This window comes from Monodon monoceros, unplaced genomic scaffold (genome assembly GCF_005190385.1).
Source record: "Monodon monoceros isolate NGI ecotype Baffin Bay Population unplaced genomic scaffold, NGI_Narwhal_1 Super_Scaffold_7, whole genome shotgun sequence".
Classification (NCBI taxonomy): Eukaryota; Metazoa; Chordata; class Mammalia; order Artiodactyla; family Monodontidae; genus Monodon; species Monodon monoceros.
In genome coordinates, this window is record NW_021703784.1 from 70,235,523 (window position 1) to 70,256,465 (window position 20,943).

A 20,943-nucleotide genomic window follows, 5' to 3' on the forward strand; every position below is an offset into this window, starting at 1 on the left:
GCCACCAGAGCTGCCCACAGGCCGCCCAGGGCCACCAGAGCTGCCCATAGGCCGCCCAAGGCCACCAGAGCTGCCCACAGGCCGCCCAGAACCACCGGAGCCACTGGTAGGTCGCCCAGGGCAACCTGAACTGCCTGCAGGTCGACCAAGGCCACTTGTACCACTGACTGTCCGTCCTGGGGGATTTAAGTCACTGGTTGGCTTCCTGGTCCCACTGACTGATCGCTCGGGTCCTGAGTTGGAGCTGCCATTCTGGCGCCTGGGCACGGGGCCAGAACTAGCTGTGGACTGAGCAGTCACTGTGCTAGGCCTCCCAGGGGCCGAGCTGAAGCTGTTGCCTGGCTGCCTGACACCTGGACTCTTGGCCTTATTGTGTGGGGTGACCATGGGTCCAGGCCTGGAACGGCTAGGATGAGGAGATTTTTTGGCTTTGTGCTCAGTAGCGGATTTTGGAGTCCCTTTAGCAGAAGTCTTTGGGATACTTGGTGAACAGGTGCTGGAGTGGGGCTTTCCAGCCCCATTGAAAACAGGTCTGTCACGGCGCTCACAAGGCAAGGGTTGGGCGCAATTGCCAGATACTACTTTGGTCCTTTCTCCTGGCATGGATTTGGATGAAGACAGACGCAAGTGTTTCTCATTAGATGTGCTGGGTCTGGATTTCTTCTCAGCATAAGGAAGGGGAGTACCCTTGGAAGAAGGATGCGTGTCTCCAGAATCTTTGCTAAGTTTTGTGCCCACACTTTCTTTCTGAGAGGGTACTTTTCTGGTTGGTGGTAATCTTGCATCTGTCTCAGCTTTCCTTTTCCTCCGCTTTTGTTCAAGGAATTCTCGCTCCCTAAGTTCTTCTGCAGTCATAGGCCGCTCTTCTGTCTTCTTCACTACCTTTATCTCCACCGGTTCGTACTGCTTTTTCTCGGCCAGCCTGAGTAGATCATTGAAGTTCATGAGTGGTGGGGCACTTTTAAGGGGGACCTTTGGCTTGCTCTCAACTTTGGGAGGTTCTTGCTCTTCCTCATACTCTTGCTCTGACTCTGCTTGATTGTATTCTAAGAATTCATCCTCTTCCTCCATCTCAAACTCTTGGTCTGTTCCCTGGCTAGTGTGGGTTTGCATCGCCTGCCTCTTCTTTGACTTCTCCTCAACAGGAATCCCATTGTAACCATGGAAATTATCCTTTGTCCTCTTGGCCATAGCTCTTGCTTTCTTGTCATGTTTTAGCTCAATTCGCTTTTTCACTAGTTCTTCTTTTCTCCTTTTCTCTTCCAAAGCTAAAAGAGGCAAAACAACATATTATTTCAGGGTCTCGATAACAGTATGTTTATCTGAAATCAGTAGGTGGCCAAAACCAAGCAACATTCAAGTTACAGTTTGAAGAAGTTCGAAGACATCTAAGAATCAAATGAGGAAGTCATTAAACAAGTATCAATTTGAGTCATCTTTACATAATGAGTGGGTCACATATGGGTTTTTCTATATGACTAAGCAAGGGAGAGTCTTGGCTTTTAGCTTTAAATATAGAAAATAGTTCATATCAAATAAGTATACCAAGTTAAGAGAATATTCGTACCCACTTAACAGTTGTTATTAATTATGAATCAGTGGATACTTAAACTTATTGAATTAGTTTCCTTGTCATTTGCATAAAGTAAACCTACTGCTTGAGTTTACTCGTTTTACAAAAGTGTCCCTATTTTAACCTTTTAGGTAGCACTCTTATTTGTTTATTTTTTTAATCTTTTTGGCTGCGTTGGGTCTTCGTTGCTGTGCACGGGCCCTCTCCAGTTGCGGCGAGTGGGGGCCATTCTTTGCTGCTGTGCACAGGCTTCTCATTGCGGCGGCTTCTCTTGTTGCAGAGCACGGGCTCCAGGCGCGCGGGCCTCAGCACTTGTGGCACACGGGCTTAGCCACTCCACGACATGTGGGACCCTCCTGGAGCAGGGCTGGAACCCGGGTCCCCTGCATTGGCAGGCGGACTCCCAACCACCGCGCGACCAGGGAAGTCGCTAGATAGCACTCTTAATAACATATTTTTTAAAATTAAAATACAAAGTAGGTAGAAGCAGATTCAGAACCAAGGTCAAGGGGGAGTTCCCTGGTTGTCCAATGGTTAGGACTCAGTGCTTTCACTGCCGTGGTCCCGGGTTCAATCCCTGGTCAGGAAGCTAAGATCCCGCAAGTCATATGGTACAGCCAAAAAACAAACAAACAAACAAACAAACAGGAAAAGAACCAAGGTCAAAGAATGGAGTTCTTACTTTTTACTGGAGAGCTAATATGGCCAATTAGAAGATATGGTCACTATACCCAAAAAGCTTTTAATTTAAGAGGAAATAAAAGATAACATCCACACAAATGATCAACATAAGAATATACGTAATGCTATAAATACAGCTGACTCAGACACATACACAACAAATCCATCAGCCTGTTATGATATTACAAACATCCACTGGTTAGGTACAAGCTAGTTGTGAAGACAGAAGACTTTAAAATTGAGAATAAGGCTATAGATTCATACCTTTTTTCCTGAGCTCTTCTTCTTTTCTTCTGAGAAAAGCCTGGACAGCTGCCGACTGGACACCCTTAACTTTCGGGTCTTTTTTGGGAGGCCCCACTGCCAAACTGTATCTTTTCTAAAAATAAAAACAGGAAAAGTTATACACAATTAACTTTGAAGCAATAGAGAGGTTTAAATGTTGACTGAAAAATCTATTCTGAATAATTAAGAGATCACATAACCCACATGAAAACTTAGCTATAAAATTTCAGGCTGAATATGATTATACATGACTATTTTTAGGTGCAGAGTTTCTTTAAACATCCTCGATAATACATAAATGAACAATTGAGAGAAACACTATTTTCAGGCTATTTTCCCAAAAAGATACCTGGACTGGGGGAACTGAAAAAAATCACCACTAAAACAGATTGAGTGCTTTAGAATTCTGATTTAAAAGCTTAGCCTTCTTCAGAACTTTCCAAACAGAAAAAACTACTATCACAACTGTTTTCCTCCTGAGTACCCTACTCCAGATGATTTTCATAGCTGCTTCATAGGTTACTTTGCTTTCAACATGAAATAATGAGATTCTACTTTGACCATGGGCAAAGCTGGTGGCCAGCCATAGCCAAAAAGCATTTCAAAGAAATTTAAGCAGCAAGAAGGGCCCAAGTCTCCGTAACCTTTAAGTGCAGCTCTGTGTTCGTTAAAAAATATTAATTTGCCACACAAACCCTTTTAGACAGGTTTCCACGTCACCCAAAAAGCACTAACATTATCCTGGAACAGATGGTATTTCTCTGGGCTTTGATTTTTATCTAACTGCATTGGGAAATGACTAAAACTAGAATAATGTTAATTTAAACTATAAAAGGAAAAATATTTCCTTTTATTTTATCATTAGAGAAGTATGATAAACAGAGCTAATAACTCAGACCAGGATGATTAATCTCTAGGACCATTCCAAATTAAATTTATGGGCTAGGAAATAAGAATTTTTTAATGCCCTCCTTCTTTCGTCTTAGGCAGATGACATTCTAATCCACTCAACCTGTTGCTGTGCTAGTTAAAAAACACTAACCTAAGAGAACAAATTGAGCTACTTAGGAACCAAAAAAGTGACTCCCAAAATGTGTATGAAATTCCTGGAGGAAAGCCAAAGGACTCATGCTTACTACACAGCTGCCAAATAGAAGGCATCCTGAAACAGGCTGGAAGTTCCAGCTAAGTTAGTCTACCAACAAAGCAGCTGGCCAAGGAAGCAGGCCCTAATCCAACCTGAAAATCCTACGTGATAGCAATGCTTGAGACCTGACACATCCCACATAGAGAGAAATTCCAAAAGAGAACATCCAGATTCCTTTCCCAGTCCCCTTGGCTGTCATAATAAAATCCTTTAAGAAGTCCATATCTTTGCAAATTTAGTTGCAATCCTTTCCATAGTGGATTGCGACCCAATATGTAAAGGAGAAAGGAAAGGGAAAGGAAGACAGGAGAAAAAGAATATTGCTTACCTAACTAGATATATAAAATTTATCATGGTTTACAAGAACCTCAAACATAGGCCTTATCCCCAGGAAACTCACATTTTCTTAACAGAAGTGCTACCATGAAGATGATTCAAGTTGCATAAGACACATAGACTCATAAGCAGAGGCACACACTCGCTCTACCCCATCCCATCAAGTAGATATGTGAGAAGACGAAGGGTGGATTTGTGTTGCCAAGGCTCAAGATTTTTCTGTCCCTGCCAACTACATAGCCCAGAGATCCACCTGCCAAATCAAAGCTTACACAGGGCTCCCCCTACCCCAAAATGCCAATATACACATTAGTGTTAATTATTTAAAATAGGATTGGTTTGTTACCTAGGTATGACAGCAGCAAGTGAGCACTTCCTAATTTCAGGGTAGACATCTTTCTTCCTAACCTGGGACTTAAAGAGGTAGGTAATGGGATATGACTAGCAGAAAAGCTACTCTTGACTGAATACAAGCACTGAATGAGAAAACCACAGTGTCAATGGGGCAGTTTAATGCCTTGTTTACTAAGCTTCAATCATTCGCATATCACCTTCATGATTTTTGCCCTTTTATAGTATAGCACTTGTATTATTATTTACTAATTTTAAGAAAACATGTAGATCAAACACCATGACTTATTACTACAGCTTTACCTCAAGCAATAATACCCATAAAATGACAGGCTTGAAAGGCTAGTTATATTTTTCCAAATCCTATCAAAATATATAACTTTAAAAAATGCAACTATGAGAATAAAACGTATTTGTGTATCACCTAAAATCATGGTACAGCCAAAGCTACGTGTACTGCACTTTGGGAAACACCGACTGGGAAACATAAGCACAAGAAAGGCAGAACACAATAAAGAAACAAGGGAGGGGGTTCAGGAACTCGGATTCACTCAGGAAAGAATCCCAAAGACTACTTTGAGCTTTTTTGAAAGTATACACCTATTTTCATCAATTCACATGCCAATTTCAAATTCAGCTTTTGTTTTTAAACACTGCTATGTATCCCTTAAGGATACTTATTAAGCTGGCCTCACATTTAACCCAACAATTTTGCTGTCCTTGTCCTGTCCGTATGATGGAGAAGGAATTCAATAAATCTATACGACGTCTTACTTTGCGGGCCTGCTGGGAAACAATTTAAGTAGGACAAGGTCCTACTTGATGAGGCTTAATCTTATTTACTGACACGGGCTGAGTCATAATTAATAGTTTCTTACATCCTCTGTAGCTTGATGCACTCAAAAGCAGATACCAGGAGAGTATTAAAATATTCTCTTAGGCAAAGTTTAGATCAAAACCTAGAAATCTGGGGAGAAAAAAAAGGGTTGGGTCTCCAGAGATAATAATGATCTTCTTTTTTAACATTTTTAATGAGATTTAATTCACATACGATAAAATCCACCCATTTAATATGTATGACTATATTCATAGAGTTGTACAACCATCACCACTATCTGATTCCAGAACATTTTCACCTTCCGAAAAAGAAATCCCTTACCCTTCAGCAATCATTCCCCATTCCCCCTTCACCTATGCCCCTGGCAGCCACTAATCTACTTTCTGTTTCTATGGATTTGCCAGTTCTGGACATTTCATATAAATGAAATCATGCACCTAGTGTACCATTACATAGTGACTGAGATGCATCATAAAATAAGGTAAAATTTAGAAGCCGTAGGTAAATGATTATGTAGATAATTGATTATACAAAGTAGGTAAGATTTTTCAATTAAAAAAACTTTTTTTTCTTCATCTGCTCCAGAATTTCTATGTGAAACTCTCTCATCAGACTTTACTGAACACTTACAAGTGTCATCAAAACACCAACAGGGTTACTACCCAAGGCTTTATTAGGCTGGAGTTGGAGAGCCGGAGTAGGCAGCTAGATGGATTCGAGCTTTACAGACAACCTTCCTCACCACCCCACTTCCAACAGCAGTAGCTCCAGCCTGAGCGCCACCCTGCCCAACACATTCCAGACTTGCCAGCCCCCACAACCACATGAGCCAATTCCCTAAGACATATCCTACTGGTTCTGTTTTTCTGGAGAAGCCTGACTGCTACAGTGGTCTTTCCTATCTTACTACTTTCACTTAGCATAATGTTTTCAAGGTTCATGTTGTAACATAGTCAGTACTTCATTGCTTTTATGGATGAATAATTTTTCATTGTATGGATATCTAATCATCAGTTAATGGATATTTAGATTGTTTCCACTTTTTGGCCATTATGAATAATGCTGCTGTGAACATCTGTGTACAAGTTTTTCTGTGAACGTGTATTTTCCTTTCTCTTGGGTCTATCACTATAGACGTTCCTAACATTGAGCTGGCTAGACTTTTGAAAAAGGGGTTGCAGTCAGACCCTGGTATTAGAAGATTTGCTGTAACAGAATATTTTATTAGACAGTCTCCTTCCCCCACAGAGGTGCCCAGCAGAGAACCATGTGTTGAAAAGAAAGCTTCAGGCTGGGATTACATTATATTCCATTTAATAAGGCAGGAGAACTGTCTGCACTTTCTCCCACATCAGATGGTCACATTTAGCTCTAGCAGCAACACATCAAGATGCATCCACCAATTCTGCATCTGACTCAAGGCACCAGGCTGCTTCATTGTTTGAGCTTCATGAAAAGCAGCTGGACAAGAGTTTCTTTTATCCTAAGTGTATCCATTTTATTATACTGCAAGCCGACTCAGTCATTCTGCTGGGCCCCAGTGAATGATCCACCACAGTGAAGCTCATGCCATAGAAATACAGTATCAGAGATTTTGCCAGTATTTGTAATTCTGAAGCCAAGTGACCTAGAAAATATTAAGTCACTTTTAAACACATGTGTTCCTTGCATTGAAACTATACTGTCATGGTCAGATTAAGAAAATAAGGAGCTTTCAGTCTGGAAATATATGTTCACCAAATATGTTATATTAGAATCAATAGTCAATTCCTTCTTGAAAGCTGTTCTTTACTCAGGAGATAATATATTGTTGTAATTGTAGAAAATATAAATTTCCTGATGGTTTTATATAAATTAGAGGTTTATCATTGGTTACAAATAGGAGTTAGAAATATTCAAAGAATATATCCAGGACTCCCCTGTTGGCGCAGTGGTTGAGAGTCCGCCTGCCGACGCAGGGGACGCGGGTTCGTGCCCCGGTCCAGGAAGATCCCACATGCCCCGGAGTGGCTAGGCCTGTGAGCCATGGCCGCTGAGCCTGCGCATCCGGAGCCTGTGCTCCGCAAAGGGAGAGGCCACAGCAGTGAGAGGCCTGCGTAACGCAAAAAAAAGAATCTGCCTGCCAATGCAGGGGACATGGGTTCAAGCCCTGGTCCAGGAACATCCCACATGCCATGGAGCAACTAAGTCCATGCATGACAACTACTGAGCCTGCGCCCTAGAGCCCACGAGTCACAACTACTGAGCCCGCGAGCCACAACTACTGAAGCCCGTGCGTCTACAGCCTGTGCTTCACAACAAGAGAAGCCACCGCAATGAGAAGCCCCGCACACCACAATGAAGAGTAGCCCCCACCCGCTGCAACTAGAGAAAGCCTGCGCGCAGCAACGAAGACCCAATGCAGCCAAAAAAAAAAAAGAATTTATCCTTAACTTTAATAATGACTACACAACTTCTACAATCCTCTCAAAACATCATACTCACGGAATGAATGCAGGCGTGGAAAACCACTGATTTGCATTAGGCTTGCTTAGCTGGGTAGCTAAGAGGGTGAAAATAAAACCACCAAAAAGCATGCTACTCGAGACTGCTATGGGGTCAAATGTAAATTTTACTATTATTGTGTTTAAAAAATATACCAGATTATATAAGATGTATTAATAGTAGCAAATAGATACCTCAGAGCCTCTAGTCCAACCTCATGTTAGAAATGGCCCCCAAAAGACAACTGTGTATCTACTGTCTATCACTCACACAATTTGTAGCAGTGTCTGAATTAGAATCTAGGTCTCCTGACTCAGGGGCAAAAGTGTTCCCACTACAACATGCTCCACTTCTAACCTAATCCCAACATTTTCATCTCTAGCTCGAACCTCATTCTTAAATGCCATTCCCTAATTTCTACCTGCCTCTTAGATCGTGCCATTACCCCAAACAGGTCCACCACTGAACCTTCCCTCAACCTCAGACTCTATTTCTGTTAACTATGCTGGCACTCTCCCAAACAGGCTGTATATCTCTATCCTCCAGTTTCCATATGCTGTTAGTTTGGTCTTTAAATTTCTCTCCCATCAGAGTTTACTGTACACTGAGAAGTGTCATCAAAAAAACAATAGGGTTACTGCCCAAGGCTATATTAGGCTGGAGTTGGGGGTAGGGAGCTAGATGGATTCAGGCTTTATAGAAGACAACTTTCCTCACCACCCCATTTCCAAAAGACTCTCCTCATTCAACACAGGGTGGTGATTAAGAGCAAGATCTCTGAAGCCAGTTTGCCTGGACTACATTCTCTGCTCTGCCATGACTAACCCTGTCACTTATTAGCTGCGTGACTCTGGGAACGTTTCTTCATCTCCCTGGACTTCAGTTTCCTGATCTGTAAAACAAGCTTCCATATATAGTTATTATGATGATTAAATTAATATACAAAAAGTGCCTAGAACAGTGCCTGGCACAAAGGAAGCACTATAAATGTTAATTGTTGTCACTCTCATCCTTATTATTCATAAAGAGATTGTCTAGGTAGTGATGGGGAAGAGAAAGAATCTCTGTGGGGCAGTAGTTTCTAAAAGACCCCTTCCCTAAAACACCAGTTCAGAAGTACTGCTCCAGGCTAGAAATCTAAAGCTGCCCCAGGCACTACAAAAGTCATCTTCAGATCTAAGAGTGGGAAATAATCCAGTTATAATCAACTATCATCAAGGGCTACAAAGTGCCTGCCTGCAGAAACTTTTTTGTTGGCCTATACTATTCTTTAAAAGGAAGTATAGATGGACAAAAAGCACACGAAAAGAGGCTCAACATCACTAATTATTAGAGAAATGCAAATCAAAACTACAGAATGGTCATCAAAAAATCTACAAACAATAAATGCTAGAGAGGGTGTGGAGAAAATGGAACCCTCCTTCACTGTTGATGGGAATGTAAATTGATACAACCATTATGGAGGACAGCATGAAGGTTCCTTAAAAAACTAAATATAGAATGACCATATGATCCAGTAATCCCACTCCTGGGCATATATCTGGAGAAAACCATAATTCGAAAAGATACATGCACCCCTATGTTCACTGCAGCACTATTTACAATAGCCAAGACATGGAAGCAACCTAAATGTCCACTGACATAGGAGTGGATAAAAATGTGATACATATATACAGTGGCATATTACTCAGCCATAAAAAAGAACAAAACAATGCTATTTGCAGTGACATGGATGGACCTAGAGACTGTCATACTGAGTGAAGTCAGACAGAGAAAGACAAATATCATATGATATCACTTATACGTGGACTCTAAAAAAAAATGGTACAAATGAACTTATTTACAAAACAGAAATAGAGTCACAGATGTAGAAAACAAACTTATGGTTACCGGAGGAAAGGGCGGGGAGGGATAAATCGGAAGATTGGGGTTGACATATACGCACTACTATATATAAAAGATAATAAGGACCTTTTATTATCTAATAAAATAGATAATAACGACTGTGTATAGCACAGGGAACTGTTCAATACTCTGTAATGACCTATATGGGAAAAGAATCTAAAAAAGAGTGGCTACATGTATAACTGCTTCACTTTACTGTTCACCAGAAACTAACACAACATTGTAAATCAACTATACTCCAATAATAATTTTTAAAAACTTTTAAGCTTTTTAAAAATAAAAAAGGAAATATAACCAGCACAAGGAATATAGCTTGTATTTTATAATAATTTTATATGGAGTATAATCTATAAAAATATCAAATGACTATATTGTCACCTGAAACTAATGCAATATTGTAAGTCAACTATACTTCAATTTAAAAAAAAGGAAATGTTACTACTATAAAGTACCTATATTCTTACCCTCAAGGGTCTATAGCTCCCCAAATCCTTATATCCTTATATGAAGGCTTCCCCTTACTTTTTGATCTGAGGGTCACACCAGAGCTACAGTATCTTGTCTGGGATGATTTTCAGGCTGATTGTGAGAAAGACCATTTAACTTGCCTCATGCACTACAAGCCATCAATTATAGTTACTTGTAACCTGTAAGAATCCAGATTCTAAGCTCTTCTATTCTACTAAACAAGACAACCACTTTGTTTTTGTTAGAGCAACCCAGGGAGAAAAATATTAAGGGCAAGGTTACCAAAAATATCTTTCCTCCTTTAAAATAAACAGAGCTAATAACAGTGACTGGTTACATCACCTTGATCAGCTGTTTTTTTTGTATTCAGTTTTCCACTGCGAAATGATAGCATGCTTAATATTTCTAGGCATGATGCAATCCTTCTTTTATTTTAACTAAAACATTATAAAGGTAACTATTTCTCTTAAAAAGAAACAATGTAAAAGAAAGCTGTCTCAATGGGAACTGTTCATTGCTTTTCAAGTCACATACAGTAGACACATCTTAAAAATAAAAGCCCTGCAAAGAGTTCCAAATGGCTGTACAGGTGTTTCAGCTTTTAGCCTCCCTTGGATTTTAGTCCAATCAATGCTAGTGTACTTCTTTTCTGTAGCAAAGGTGTGACACAGGAACTTGATGACTGAAATCGAAAGTCAGCTCCGATAGGATCCAAATGGAAGGTGGGGGAAGAGATGGCTAAAAGAGAAATATGAACCAAGCACTAGAGAGGGATGGAGTTATCTGCAATTACTGCAAAGCCTCTGTGGTTCTCAGAGTGTGTGTGTGTGTGTGTGTGTGTCCATGCACTTGCAGAAATGTTTTTCTTGACTTGGATGGTGGTTTATAAGGATACTTGCTTTGTAACAGTCTTACACTGTACAATATGTGTTAGATTTCACAAGTTATAGTGTGCTCTAAAAGGCTTTACTTTGAGCTGATAAAGCAAATATTCAATAACTTAAAATAATTAGATGAATCGAGTAAAAACAAGATAATGGATTAAATTAAATACAATCTTGCTCTATTCCTCACTAGCTTCTTCTGTGACTTACTTTCATCTGAAGTAAAAAGATAAGAGTTATAATGCTGATAACTAAATCAAACTTCCAGGCTTACTAGCTTTGGGGGTGGGTGGGAGGGAAAAGCATGCTTTCATGAAGTACATGCCTATGTTCATCTATTAAATTTTAAATGACCGCCAATTTACCCATTTTCCTTTTTGCTTTCAATCTTTGTTATTCCAATCATAGATAAATCGATAATATATATATTCTGAAATATAGACATAGTTTGAAAACTTCTGCTCTAGAAATATGTACTTTTCTCTCAGCAACCATTGGTTTTTAGAATAAGAAACGAGTAACTTGGTTCTGATTCTTCCACAGAATAGTCTTCAGCATCAGGGCTAGTATCATCTATCTCTGACCTCCACTGAAATTGAGTAAGATGTACAATGAGATATGGACCTAATTTATGCAAATATGAATGTTACTAGATCCAATATCGACTTGTCTAGGAAATTTACAGATGCAGAAAGTAATTCTGTCATTCAAGGTTTCATAACTTCAAGATCATTCGGAGTATTTGGGATGGGATGTGAATATATATAATAAGCGATGAATATCAGTTTTATTTACCAGTTATTTTACTATTTTTAGATCAATATCTTCAAAAGAGTAAAAAGAATGAGCCAGCCTCAAAAGACAAGAAAAGCGCAGGGGAGGGAAAAAAATATTGCAAATATACAAAAATCTAAGAAATGCATAGTGAGAGCTCAATAAGGTCCAGTTGAATTGACTTTAAAAGAGAGCCATTTGAGCTCTACACCTCATCGCTCAAACTGCAGGTAACACAATGCAATCTATCGGTTTACAGCTGGGCTGTGGTACCATCTGATGATACAGAAATGATTAGCTTATGCAAAACAGCTACACCCCCGCAAAGCAGGCACTGTCACTCACTACCTCATTTAAAGTCTTACACCGCTCTGCGAATATTGGCGAATTAGCAAACCTTAGTGAGTAAATGGGACCTAGATTTGAAACAAAGACAAATCTGGAAGACCACAAATAAATGGAAGCTGAAACTATTTCACTCATTCTGTTGGCCAAGGATTTCGTGGAATCCACTCAACTCCCGCCTTGGGAGGTGATAATTCAATCACCTGGTTGGTTGAGTGGGTGGGGCCACAAGTCAAAGAACTTTTTTGGGAAATCACAAAACGTTTGACCCAAAGATCGGCGGGAAATCGCCTCAAAAGCTATCAGGCCAAGTCCCTAAAATTCCTGAACTCCCCAACCTCTGGGTTGAAGTTTACGCCGAAGCTAGAAACTACTAGCGCTAGATTCCACTATGTGCCAGGCATGGCTCTACTCACCAGCGCAAAGTTGCAGGGTGTTAACGCCTAAACAAGCCGCTCGTCAGAAGGCTCCCGCCTCGCATCTCAAGCCCGTCTTCACCCCCAGTACTCAGAAGTACATGTCCAAGAGAAAAAAACAAAACCACCAACCAACCAACCAACAAACAAAAACGGCGTCCAGGTCTTTCCTCTCCCGGAGCCGACAGACGGATTCCTGGAAGTTCCATGGGCCACACATTCGGAACTGGAAGTCCAGGATCTCCTACAGTCGCGCCCCGGCTGGTACTTACCGGCACGTTGTTGACACCTTGTGCTTTGGAAGCTATCAGGAGAATTTCCCTGAAGTCCATTCTGGCCGAGGCGGAGGGCTGGGCCAGCCTCTCGGAAAAGAGTGAAACTGCGCCTTAGCGAGGCGACCAGCAACATCCGAATGAACTGCCTGACCAGCCCCTCTCCCACCCCCCCTTTGCACAACCACTTCCGGAGCCTTCCAAAGCCGTCTGCCCACCCCCTTTCCTCCAGCGGCCAGTACCCTTCCAGGTCCGCCGCTTCCCTCGCGATTCTTTGGCGTAACTTCCGCTTTCAGGCTCGAGACACGTAGAAACGTAGTACGTGTCTGTTGGCGTCGGCTCGAAGGGGCGGGACTAAGCCCTTCACCGACCAATGAGATTCGGCCTAGTAAACTGTGGGGTGTGGCCAAGGGAGAGAATCGCTACCCTGAGGGCCTTGGCGTGAGGCCTGACAATTATGATGCTCATTGTGAGCTCTCGGTGGGGGGGGGGCGAGGTGGTGAGGGGTTACCTACCAGGCCTGGGTTCGCTGGGCGTCACGGGTGGACGCTCAGGTTTGAGACGGCGGCGTCCCAACAGCAGAACCGACAGGTCTCGAGCAGGGGCTTTCAGTTACCCGTTTGTAGGCACTCGCCAAGCTGCGCAAGCGCAAACCGCCCCGACTGGTCGTCTGTCTTGGGTACACATTACTCAAAGCGTCTTGGCACAGGGCGTGTGTGCTCGCCTCCTACACACATGCACGTGTGCCGTGTATAGAGGCGGCCGCTTACAGCTTTTGCCTCATTCAGATAATAAGCCCCATGTAGGGCAGCGAACTGTGTGTTTTGCTCAGTGGGTAAATGGAGGAATTTCTCACGTACACCCCCCGCCTGGATATACTAGGCCCACTGATCAAAACGTACATATATTTATATGTACGTATTCATATTCGTTGGGAGTCCAGTCGAGAGTTCCTCTTAAGGTTATCTGGGGTAATTTTTACTCAGTAAAATACACTAATTAGGCAGGCCTGGGGCTGTGGGTAGAATAGGCCCGGGTCGACGGCAAACAGTAGGGATCTTTCTGGTGTGATGGAAATGCTCCAAAACTGGATGTGCTGATGGCACATCATCGTGCACTTAAAACAGGTGAATTTTGCAGTATGTAACTTATCTCAATAAAGCTGTTTAAAAATATTAGGCAAAGCCTCTCTGTCTTCCTTTTTCAACCGAAGTTTAACGCTGAGGTGTGGCCTTAACTACCTTTCTCCATTTAAGGCTGCCCAAACAACAGACCAAAATTAAGCCTTTGTCCAATGGCAGAACTGTAGTTCTCAATGATTTTACGCCCTCTGTGGAGCCCAGCATAGCATACTGTAACTTATGCCATAGTTCCTTTCAAATACATACCCATCTATTTTAAGTAGTTCACACTTGCTGGAGGCCAACTCTACAAATATTTCCCCCTCACAGGATTGTAAGTTATATGGAATCTTGGGTGTAATATATTGAAAAAACTAACAGATGTCAGGTTCCTCATCTATTAAAAATTAAAACTAAGATTTTAAAAGTTCCTTCAAGTGGTTCTCTATTCAGCAGGTAGAGTCAGTGGCTTCCCATTGTTCTTAGGATGAAGACCAAAATCTTAATGCTATCGTGGCCTGAAAGGACTGCTATGAGTTACCCTGGCTTCTTTTTTTTTTTTAACATCTTTATTGGAGTATAATTGCTTTACAATGTGTTAGTTTCTGCTTTATAACAAAGTGAATCAGTTATACATATACATATGTTCCCATATCCCCTCCCTCTTGCGTCTCCCTCCCACCCTCCCTATCCCACCCCTCTAGGTGGTCACAAAACACCGAGCTGATCTCCCTGTGCTATGTGGCTGCTTCCCACTAGCTATCCTACTTTTGGTAGTGTATGTATGTCCATGCCACTCTCTCACTTCGTCCCAGCTTACCCTTCCCCCTCCCCGTGTCCTCAAGTCCATTCTCTAGTAGGTCTGCGTCTTTATTGCCATCCGGCCCCTAGGTTCTGGCCCTCTTCTTTAAGGTCATCAACTTGACCCTTTCATTCTGTCAGAATTGCCAAGCTCTCTTCTACTCCAGGCCCTTTACATATAATCCCATCTGCCTGGTATGTGCCCTCTAGCCTTTGCAGGACCAGCTCCAACTTGTTGTTCAGCACTCCATAAGCTTGTGGTGATTGTTATCAGGGTTCAAGCCCCAGGTTTCATGACTCCTAGGTATTGTATGACCTTAGGCCAGTGCGTAACCTCTCTCTGTACCTCAGTTTAATCTATAATAGTAAAGTAGCAATGATAGGATTGCTGTAAAATAATGCATGTAAGTGCTATAGATTACTATCTGGCTGTTATGGGATGAGTTGTGCCCTCAAATTCATATTGTTGACAGAAATAAGCAGTAAAAAATCTGTAATGGGACTAGAAAAGAGTTTTATTTGAGCCAAACTGAGGACTATAGCCAAGGAGACAGCCTCTCAGATAGCTCTGAGGCACTGTTCCAAAGAAGCATGGTTTTTAGCACAGCTTTGTATCTTGTCAGAGCAAAGAACATCAAACATTACAGGGTACATTCCTTCAAAATTTCAAAGAAGATAGATGAGCACGTACACAGCAAATCAGCCTGGCCTTGGCGCCTGCGATGAGTCTTATCATCAAAGGAGTGTAGCATTGATGCTCCAGGAAGGGAGGTATTTATCTCTGTCTTCAAAAGAGACATTCTTTACTTCTGGACAAGGCACCCTTGTCTTTGATGGTTAGAGCAGGTGTACAGTGTATGTTAATACACCACAAAACAGGCTATTCTAGTTAGCATAAAATTTAAAGTTAAATCATGCATAAGCCAGGATGACTTCCCCACACCTCAATATGAGAACATTTCTTCCATCCAAACACCCAGGATCCCAGAGTATGACCATATTTGTAGATAGGGTCTTTTTTTTTTTTTAATCTTTTTTTCTTTAGCCGCACCACATGGCTTGCGGGATCTTAGTTCCATAACCAGAGATGGAACCTGTGACCCCTGCAATGGAAGCGAGAGTCCTAACCACTGGACCACCAGGGAATTCCCTGTAGATAGGGTCTTTAAAGAGATAACTAAGTTAAAATGAGGTCATTAGAGTGGGCCCTAGTCCAATATGATGGTTGTCTTTATAAGAAGAGGAAATATGGACACAGGTACAGAGAGAAGACACAGGGAGAAGATGGTCATCTATAAGCCAAGGAGGAAGGCCTCAGAAGAAATCAGCCCTGCTGACACCATGATCTCAGACTTCTAGCTTCAAAAATTGTGAGAAAATTGGGGTCTTCCCTGGTGGCGCAGTGGTTGAGAGTCCGCCTGCAGATGCAGGGGACACGGGTTTGTGCCCCGGCCCGGGAAGATCCCACATGCCGCGGAGCGGCTGGGCCCGTGAGCCATGGCCACTGAGCCTGCGCGGCCGGAGCCTGTGCTCTGCAACCGGAGAGGCCACAACAGTGAGAGGCCCGCATACCGCAAAAAAGAAAAAAAAAGAAAAAGAAAAAAAAATTGTGAGAAAATAAATTTCTGTTGTTCATGCCACCCAGTTGTGGTACTTTGTTATGGCAGCCCTAGCAAGCTAATACACTGGCATATGGTGACTATTCAATAAATGTCACGTATTATTTATCAAGGAAGCTCTCTCTGAACTAGCTCAGGACCCGTTTCATAAATTCTTACAGCCCCCAGCATTTTGCTTCATAGAACCTATCACAATTTGTAATTACATATTTGTGTTTTTTTCTTTCTAATTACTGGCTCTCTCTAGTGTTAGATTGTAAGGTCCCTGAGAACAGGGACCAAACCTATTTTATCCATTACTATTCCTGTCACCAGCTCAGTTCCCTGCTCATGCACATAAAAGCTGCAATAAACACTTTGGGATACATAGTTGAAAGTTGCTAAAAGAGTAGATTTTAAAAGTCCTCACCACAAGAAAAAAATTTTTGTAACTAAGTATGGTGATGGATGTCAATTAGACTTAAAGTAGTGATCACTTCACAATATATACAAATACTGAATCATTATGTTGTACACCTGAAACTTATATAATATTTTATGTCAATTTACCTCAATTTGAAAAAGGAAAAGGTCTACCATTTAAAAAAAACAAGAAAGCATTTTTTTGGGAATTCCCTGGCGGCCCAGTGGTTAGGAGCCGGGCCCTGGGTTCAATCCCTTGTTGGGGAACTAAGATTCTGCAAGCTGCATGGCATGGCCAAAAAAACCCCACATATTTGGCCAAATGAAAGCCCTCAATATTCAATATCATAATAGCTGATTTAATCATAAGTGCCTGTAGTAAGGCACTTGTTCCTATTTTATAGATGGAAAAACTGAGGTTTGAAGAGATGAAATAACTGGGCTAATATTGTACAACTGGTTAATAAGAGAACCAAGACTTAAGTCTGGGAGAGACTGGCCACCATGCTAGACTGCCTCTTTATATTTCAATTAATCCATGAACAGGTATAAACATATACACGTGAAATTATAGATAATCTAAGAGAGCTTGGATTAGATAACTAATATATGGTTACTCAAAATCACCAAGAACAATTGCTGAATGTGGGAGTGAGGTAAGGAATAAGAGGAAAGGAGCAATTTTCCTGTACCCAAAGAAAATTTGTATCACTGAATTCGGCAAATATTTCCTGAGAAACTGTTGTGTGCCCAGGCCTATGTACAATACAAAGACCCAGCTCTTGCCTGGCCAGGGCTTTATTTAGTTCTTGTATGAACACTAGTAACAATGATGTCAGACAAAGTGTTAACTGCATTAGGGGTACAAAGTACTGGGGGTAGGGTGGCCAGATTTAGCAAATAAGATATTTATCTGAATTTCAGATAAACATTAAAAACAATTTGTTGTTTATCTGAAATTCAAATTTAACTGAGCATCCTGTATTTTATCTGGCAACCCTAACAGTGATGGAGTTCCACTTAGAACATGAGCAAAGACAGAGAAGCAGGAAAACATATATGTGTTCAGAGAACAAGTAGATGTGTTTAGAAGAAAATAAGGTCAGAGAAGTAGGTGAACCCACGTTGAGAAGGTCTTGAGAGCCATGGCAGGAGAGAAGGAGGAAGAGGAACCAGTAACAAAGAATAGTCAGGGGCTTCCCTGGTGGCGCAGTGGTTAAGAATCCGCCTGCCGATGCGGGGGACACGGGTTTGAGCCCTGGTCCAGGAGGATCCCACATGCCGCGGAGCAACGAAGCCCGTGCGCCACAACTACTGAAGCCCGCACGCCTAGAGCCCACGCTCCACAACAAGAGAAGCCACCGCAATAAGAAACTCTCACACCGCACCGAAGAGTAGCCCCCGCTCGCCACAACTAGAGAAAGCCCGCACGCAGCAACAAAGACCCAATGCAGCCAAAAATAAATAAATAAATTTATATAAATAAATAAATAAGACCAGTCAGAGAGGCAGGAGGAGAACCCCAGGAGTAGAGTGCAGTGTTCCAGCAGGCCCTGGAGAAGACTTGTTCAGGAGAGGACAATCTAATAGGTCTAGGCTTCAAATGTCATATGTTCCCAAGAGGTTCAGTAGGAATAAGACTCAGAAGGTCACTGAATTCAGCAATTGAGTTTTTATATGAAAATTAAAATCATATGATATCAGTTATACGGGGAATCTAAAAAAAGATGCTAATGAACTTATTTACAAAACGGTAATAGACTCACAGACATAGAAAACAAAGGGGCCAGCAGGGGTGGGGGAGATAAATTAAGAGTTTGGGATTAACATATACACACTACTACGTATAAAATAGATAAACATCAAGGACCTACTGTATAGCACAAGGAACTATATTCAATGTCTTGTAATAATTTATAATGGAAAAAATCTGTAATATATATATCTGAATTATTTTGCTGTACATTTGAAACTAACACAACATTGTAAATTAACTATACTTCATTTTTTTTAAATACCCAAAAAATAAATTTAAAAAAAGAAAAGGAGGGGCTTCCCTGGTGGCGCAGTGGTTGAGAGTCCGCCTGCCGATGCAGGGGACACGGGTTCGTGCCCCAGTCCGGGAGGATCCCACATGCCGCGGAGTGGCTGGGCCTGTGAGCCATGGCCGCTGAGCCTGTGCGCCCTGAGCCTGTGCGTCCTGAGCCTGTGCTCTGCAACGGGAGAGGCCACAACAGTGAGAGGCCCGCGTACCGCAAAAAAAAAAAAAAAAAAAAAAAGGAAATTAAAATAATAATGAGATATGCTTTTCACCCATCAGATTGACCAAGTTCAAAAGTTTGAAAATGAGCAATGTTGGTGAGGGTCAGGGAAATAAGACACTATGGTGGGAATATGTTACTTTAACCTCTTGAAGGCAATGTGACAAAGTAAGAAAATAATAAATAATAAAGGCTAATGCTATGTGTTTATTGCATACCAGGTGCTCTTCTAAGCAGTTTCCTTTGTATTTTAACTCATTGAATTTTCACAGCAACCCTGTGGGGGAGGTCCTATTAGAGATGGGGAAACTGTGGCATTAGAGATGAGGAGGTTAAGGGACTTGTCCAAGTTCATCCAACTGGTAAGAGGACGGGACAGCACGTGGCTCCAGTCTGTGCTCTACTATAATATCCTGGCCCTATCAGTCAAAAATCTAAAAGGCAACTACTCTGACACAGAAATATCCCTTCTAGGAAAATGGTCTACCAGAATATTCACACATGTGTGCAAAGACAATTGAACGACGTTATTTATTGCAGCATGGTTTGAAAAACAATCTCGATGTCCATTAGCAGGAGGCTAATTAAACACATTTTGGTACAGCCTTAGAGTGGAAAACTATGCAGCCCTTAGAAAGAATGAGGCAGATCTATAAGTATGCATATGGAATGATCTCTGAGCTATAGTGTTGGGTGAAAAGAGCAAGACATAGAAGTGTGCCCCTACCGGGGTAAAAAAAAAAAAAAAGCGAATATAGATGTGATACACACATACACTTGTATATACAAAGATTATCTCTGAAGGGATGGTTGCCAAGAAAATGAGCTAGAAAATGATTGCTTCTGTGGAGGAGAGAACTCAGTCACAGGTGGGAGGGAGGAAGGTTTACTCTCCATCTCATTCTCTTTGGTGCTGTTTGAATGTTTCTCCTTGTGCATGTACTGCTTTTTCAAAATACACCATTTTTTTTTCAGGCTTTAAAAAAGAGATTATAATAGCCAATTGTTTTGTAGCACTCTCCATTTTATAATGTGCGCTCATACGCATGAGTTTCTTTGATGCTCAAATGATCTTAGAGGAAAGCCTTATTGACCCCTTTCTGGAGAGTCATGTTATAGACATGAGATACTCTATCAGAGACCGCCATTTGGAATGGATTCTCTAGAGTGCTGAGCTACAGCAGTGGTGCTTTTATTGTCATTCGTGAGAGGCAGAGGCCTGAGCAGTGCAGGCCTGTGTGTTTAGCTGTCTCAGCACACAGAGTTCCTCCAGTAATTATACAAATCCAACCTGACAGCAGGGCTTTAATAAGCAGTTTCATCCATGTGACCTGAGGGGAACAGAGTGACCAGGGCTTAATGAGTGGGAGGAAGAACGGGTGACTTTAGGAGGTGAAGACATTTGGTGATGAAGAAAAGGTGAGATACATGCAGGAATGAGGCGGGGAGGGTGGGGGCTACTGGGAGAAAGGAAACTCAGAAAGGTTGTGTGAGCAGGGAATAATAGAATGAGCTGTCTTTGCCAATCGCAGGTCTAGGCTGTCATCTCAGCTCTGCCTTGGAAGGGCTATGTGTCCTTAGGACAGTTATTTTTTGTATTTTTTAAATGTGTGTATTGCACAGTATTTTTTTAACATCTTTATTGGAGTATAATTGCTTTACAATGTTGTGTTAGTTTCTGCTGTACAACAAAGTGAATCAGCTATACGTATACACATATCCCCATATCCCCTCCCTCTTGCATCTCCCTCCCACCCTCCCTATCCCACCCCTCTAGGTGGTCACAAAGCACCCAGCTGATCTCCCTGTGCTATGCGGCTGCTTCCCACTAGCTATCTGTTTTACATTGGTAGTGTATATATGTCCATGCCACTCTCTCACTTCGTCCCAGCTTACCCTTCCCCCTCTCCGTGTCCTCAAGTCCATTCTCTACATCTTCATCTTTATTCCTGTCCTGCCACTAGGTTCATCAGTACCGTT

General features: G+C 41.8%; 1 protein-coding gene across 2 annotated transcripts in view; it reads right to left on the minus strand.

Annotated features, from left to right (window-relative positions):
- SPTY2D1 (SPT2 chromatin protein domain containing 1) overlaps positions 1-12,889 on the minus strand; it is a 21,146-nt gene extending 8,257 nt beyond the window's left edge. The window contains exons 1-3 of one of the 2 annotated variants that reach the window (XM_029209687.1): positions 12,760-12,889; positions 2,519-2,633; positions 90-1,268 (exon numbers count right to left, since the gene is read on the minus strand). In XM_029209687.1, coding sequence (XP_029065520.1) covers positions 90-1,268; positions 2,519-2,633; positions 12,760-12,819 — 1,354 coding nt within the window. In that variant the 5' untranslated portion in view covers positions 12,820-12,889. Of the gene's footprint in view, positions 1,269-2,518; positions 2,634-12,759 lie in introns of both variants that reach the window. The other variant, XM_029209686.1, reaches the window with a different exon arrangement.
- Between the last annotated feature and the right edge of the window lie 8,054 nt (positions 12,890-20,943).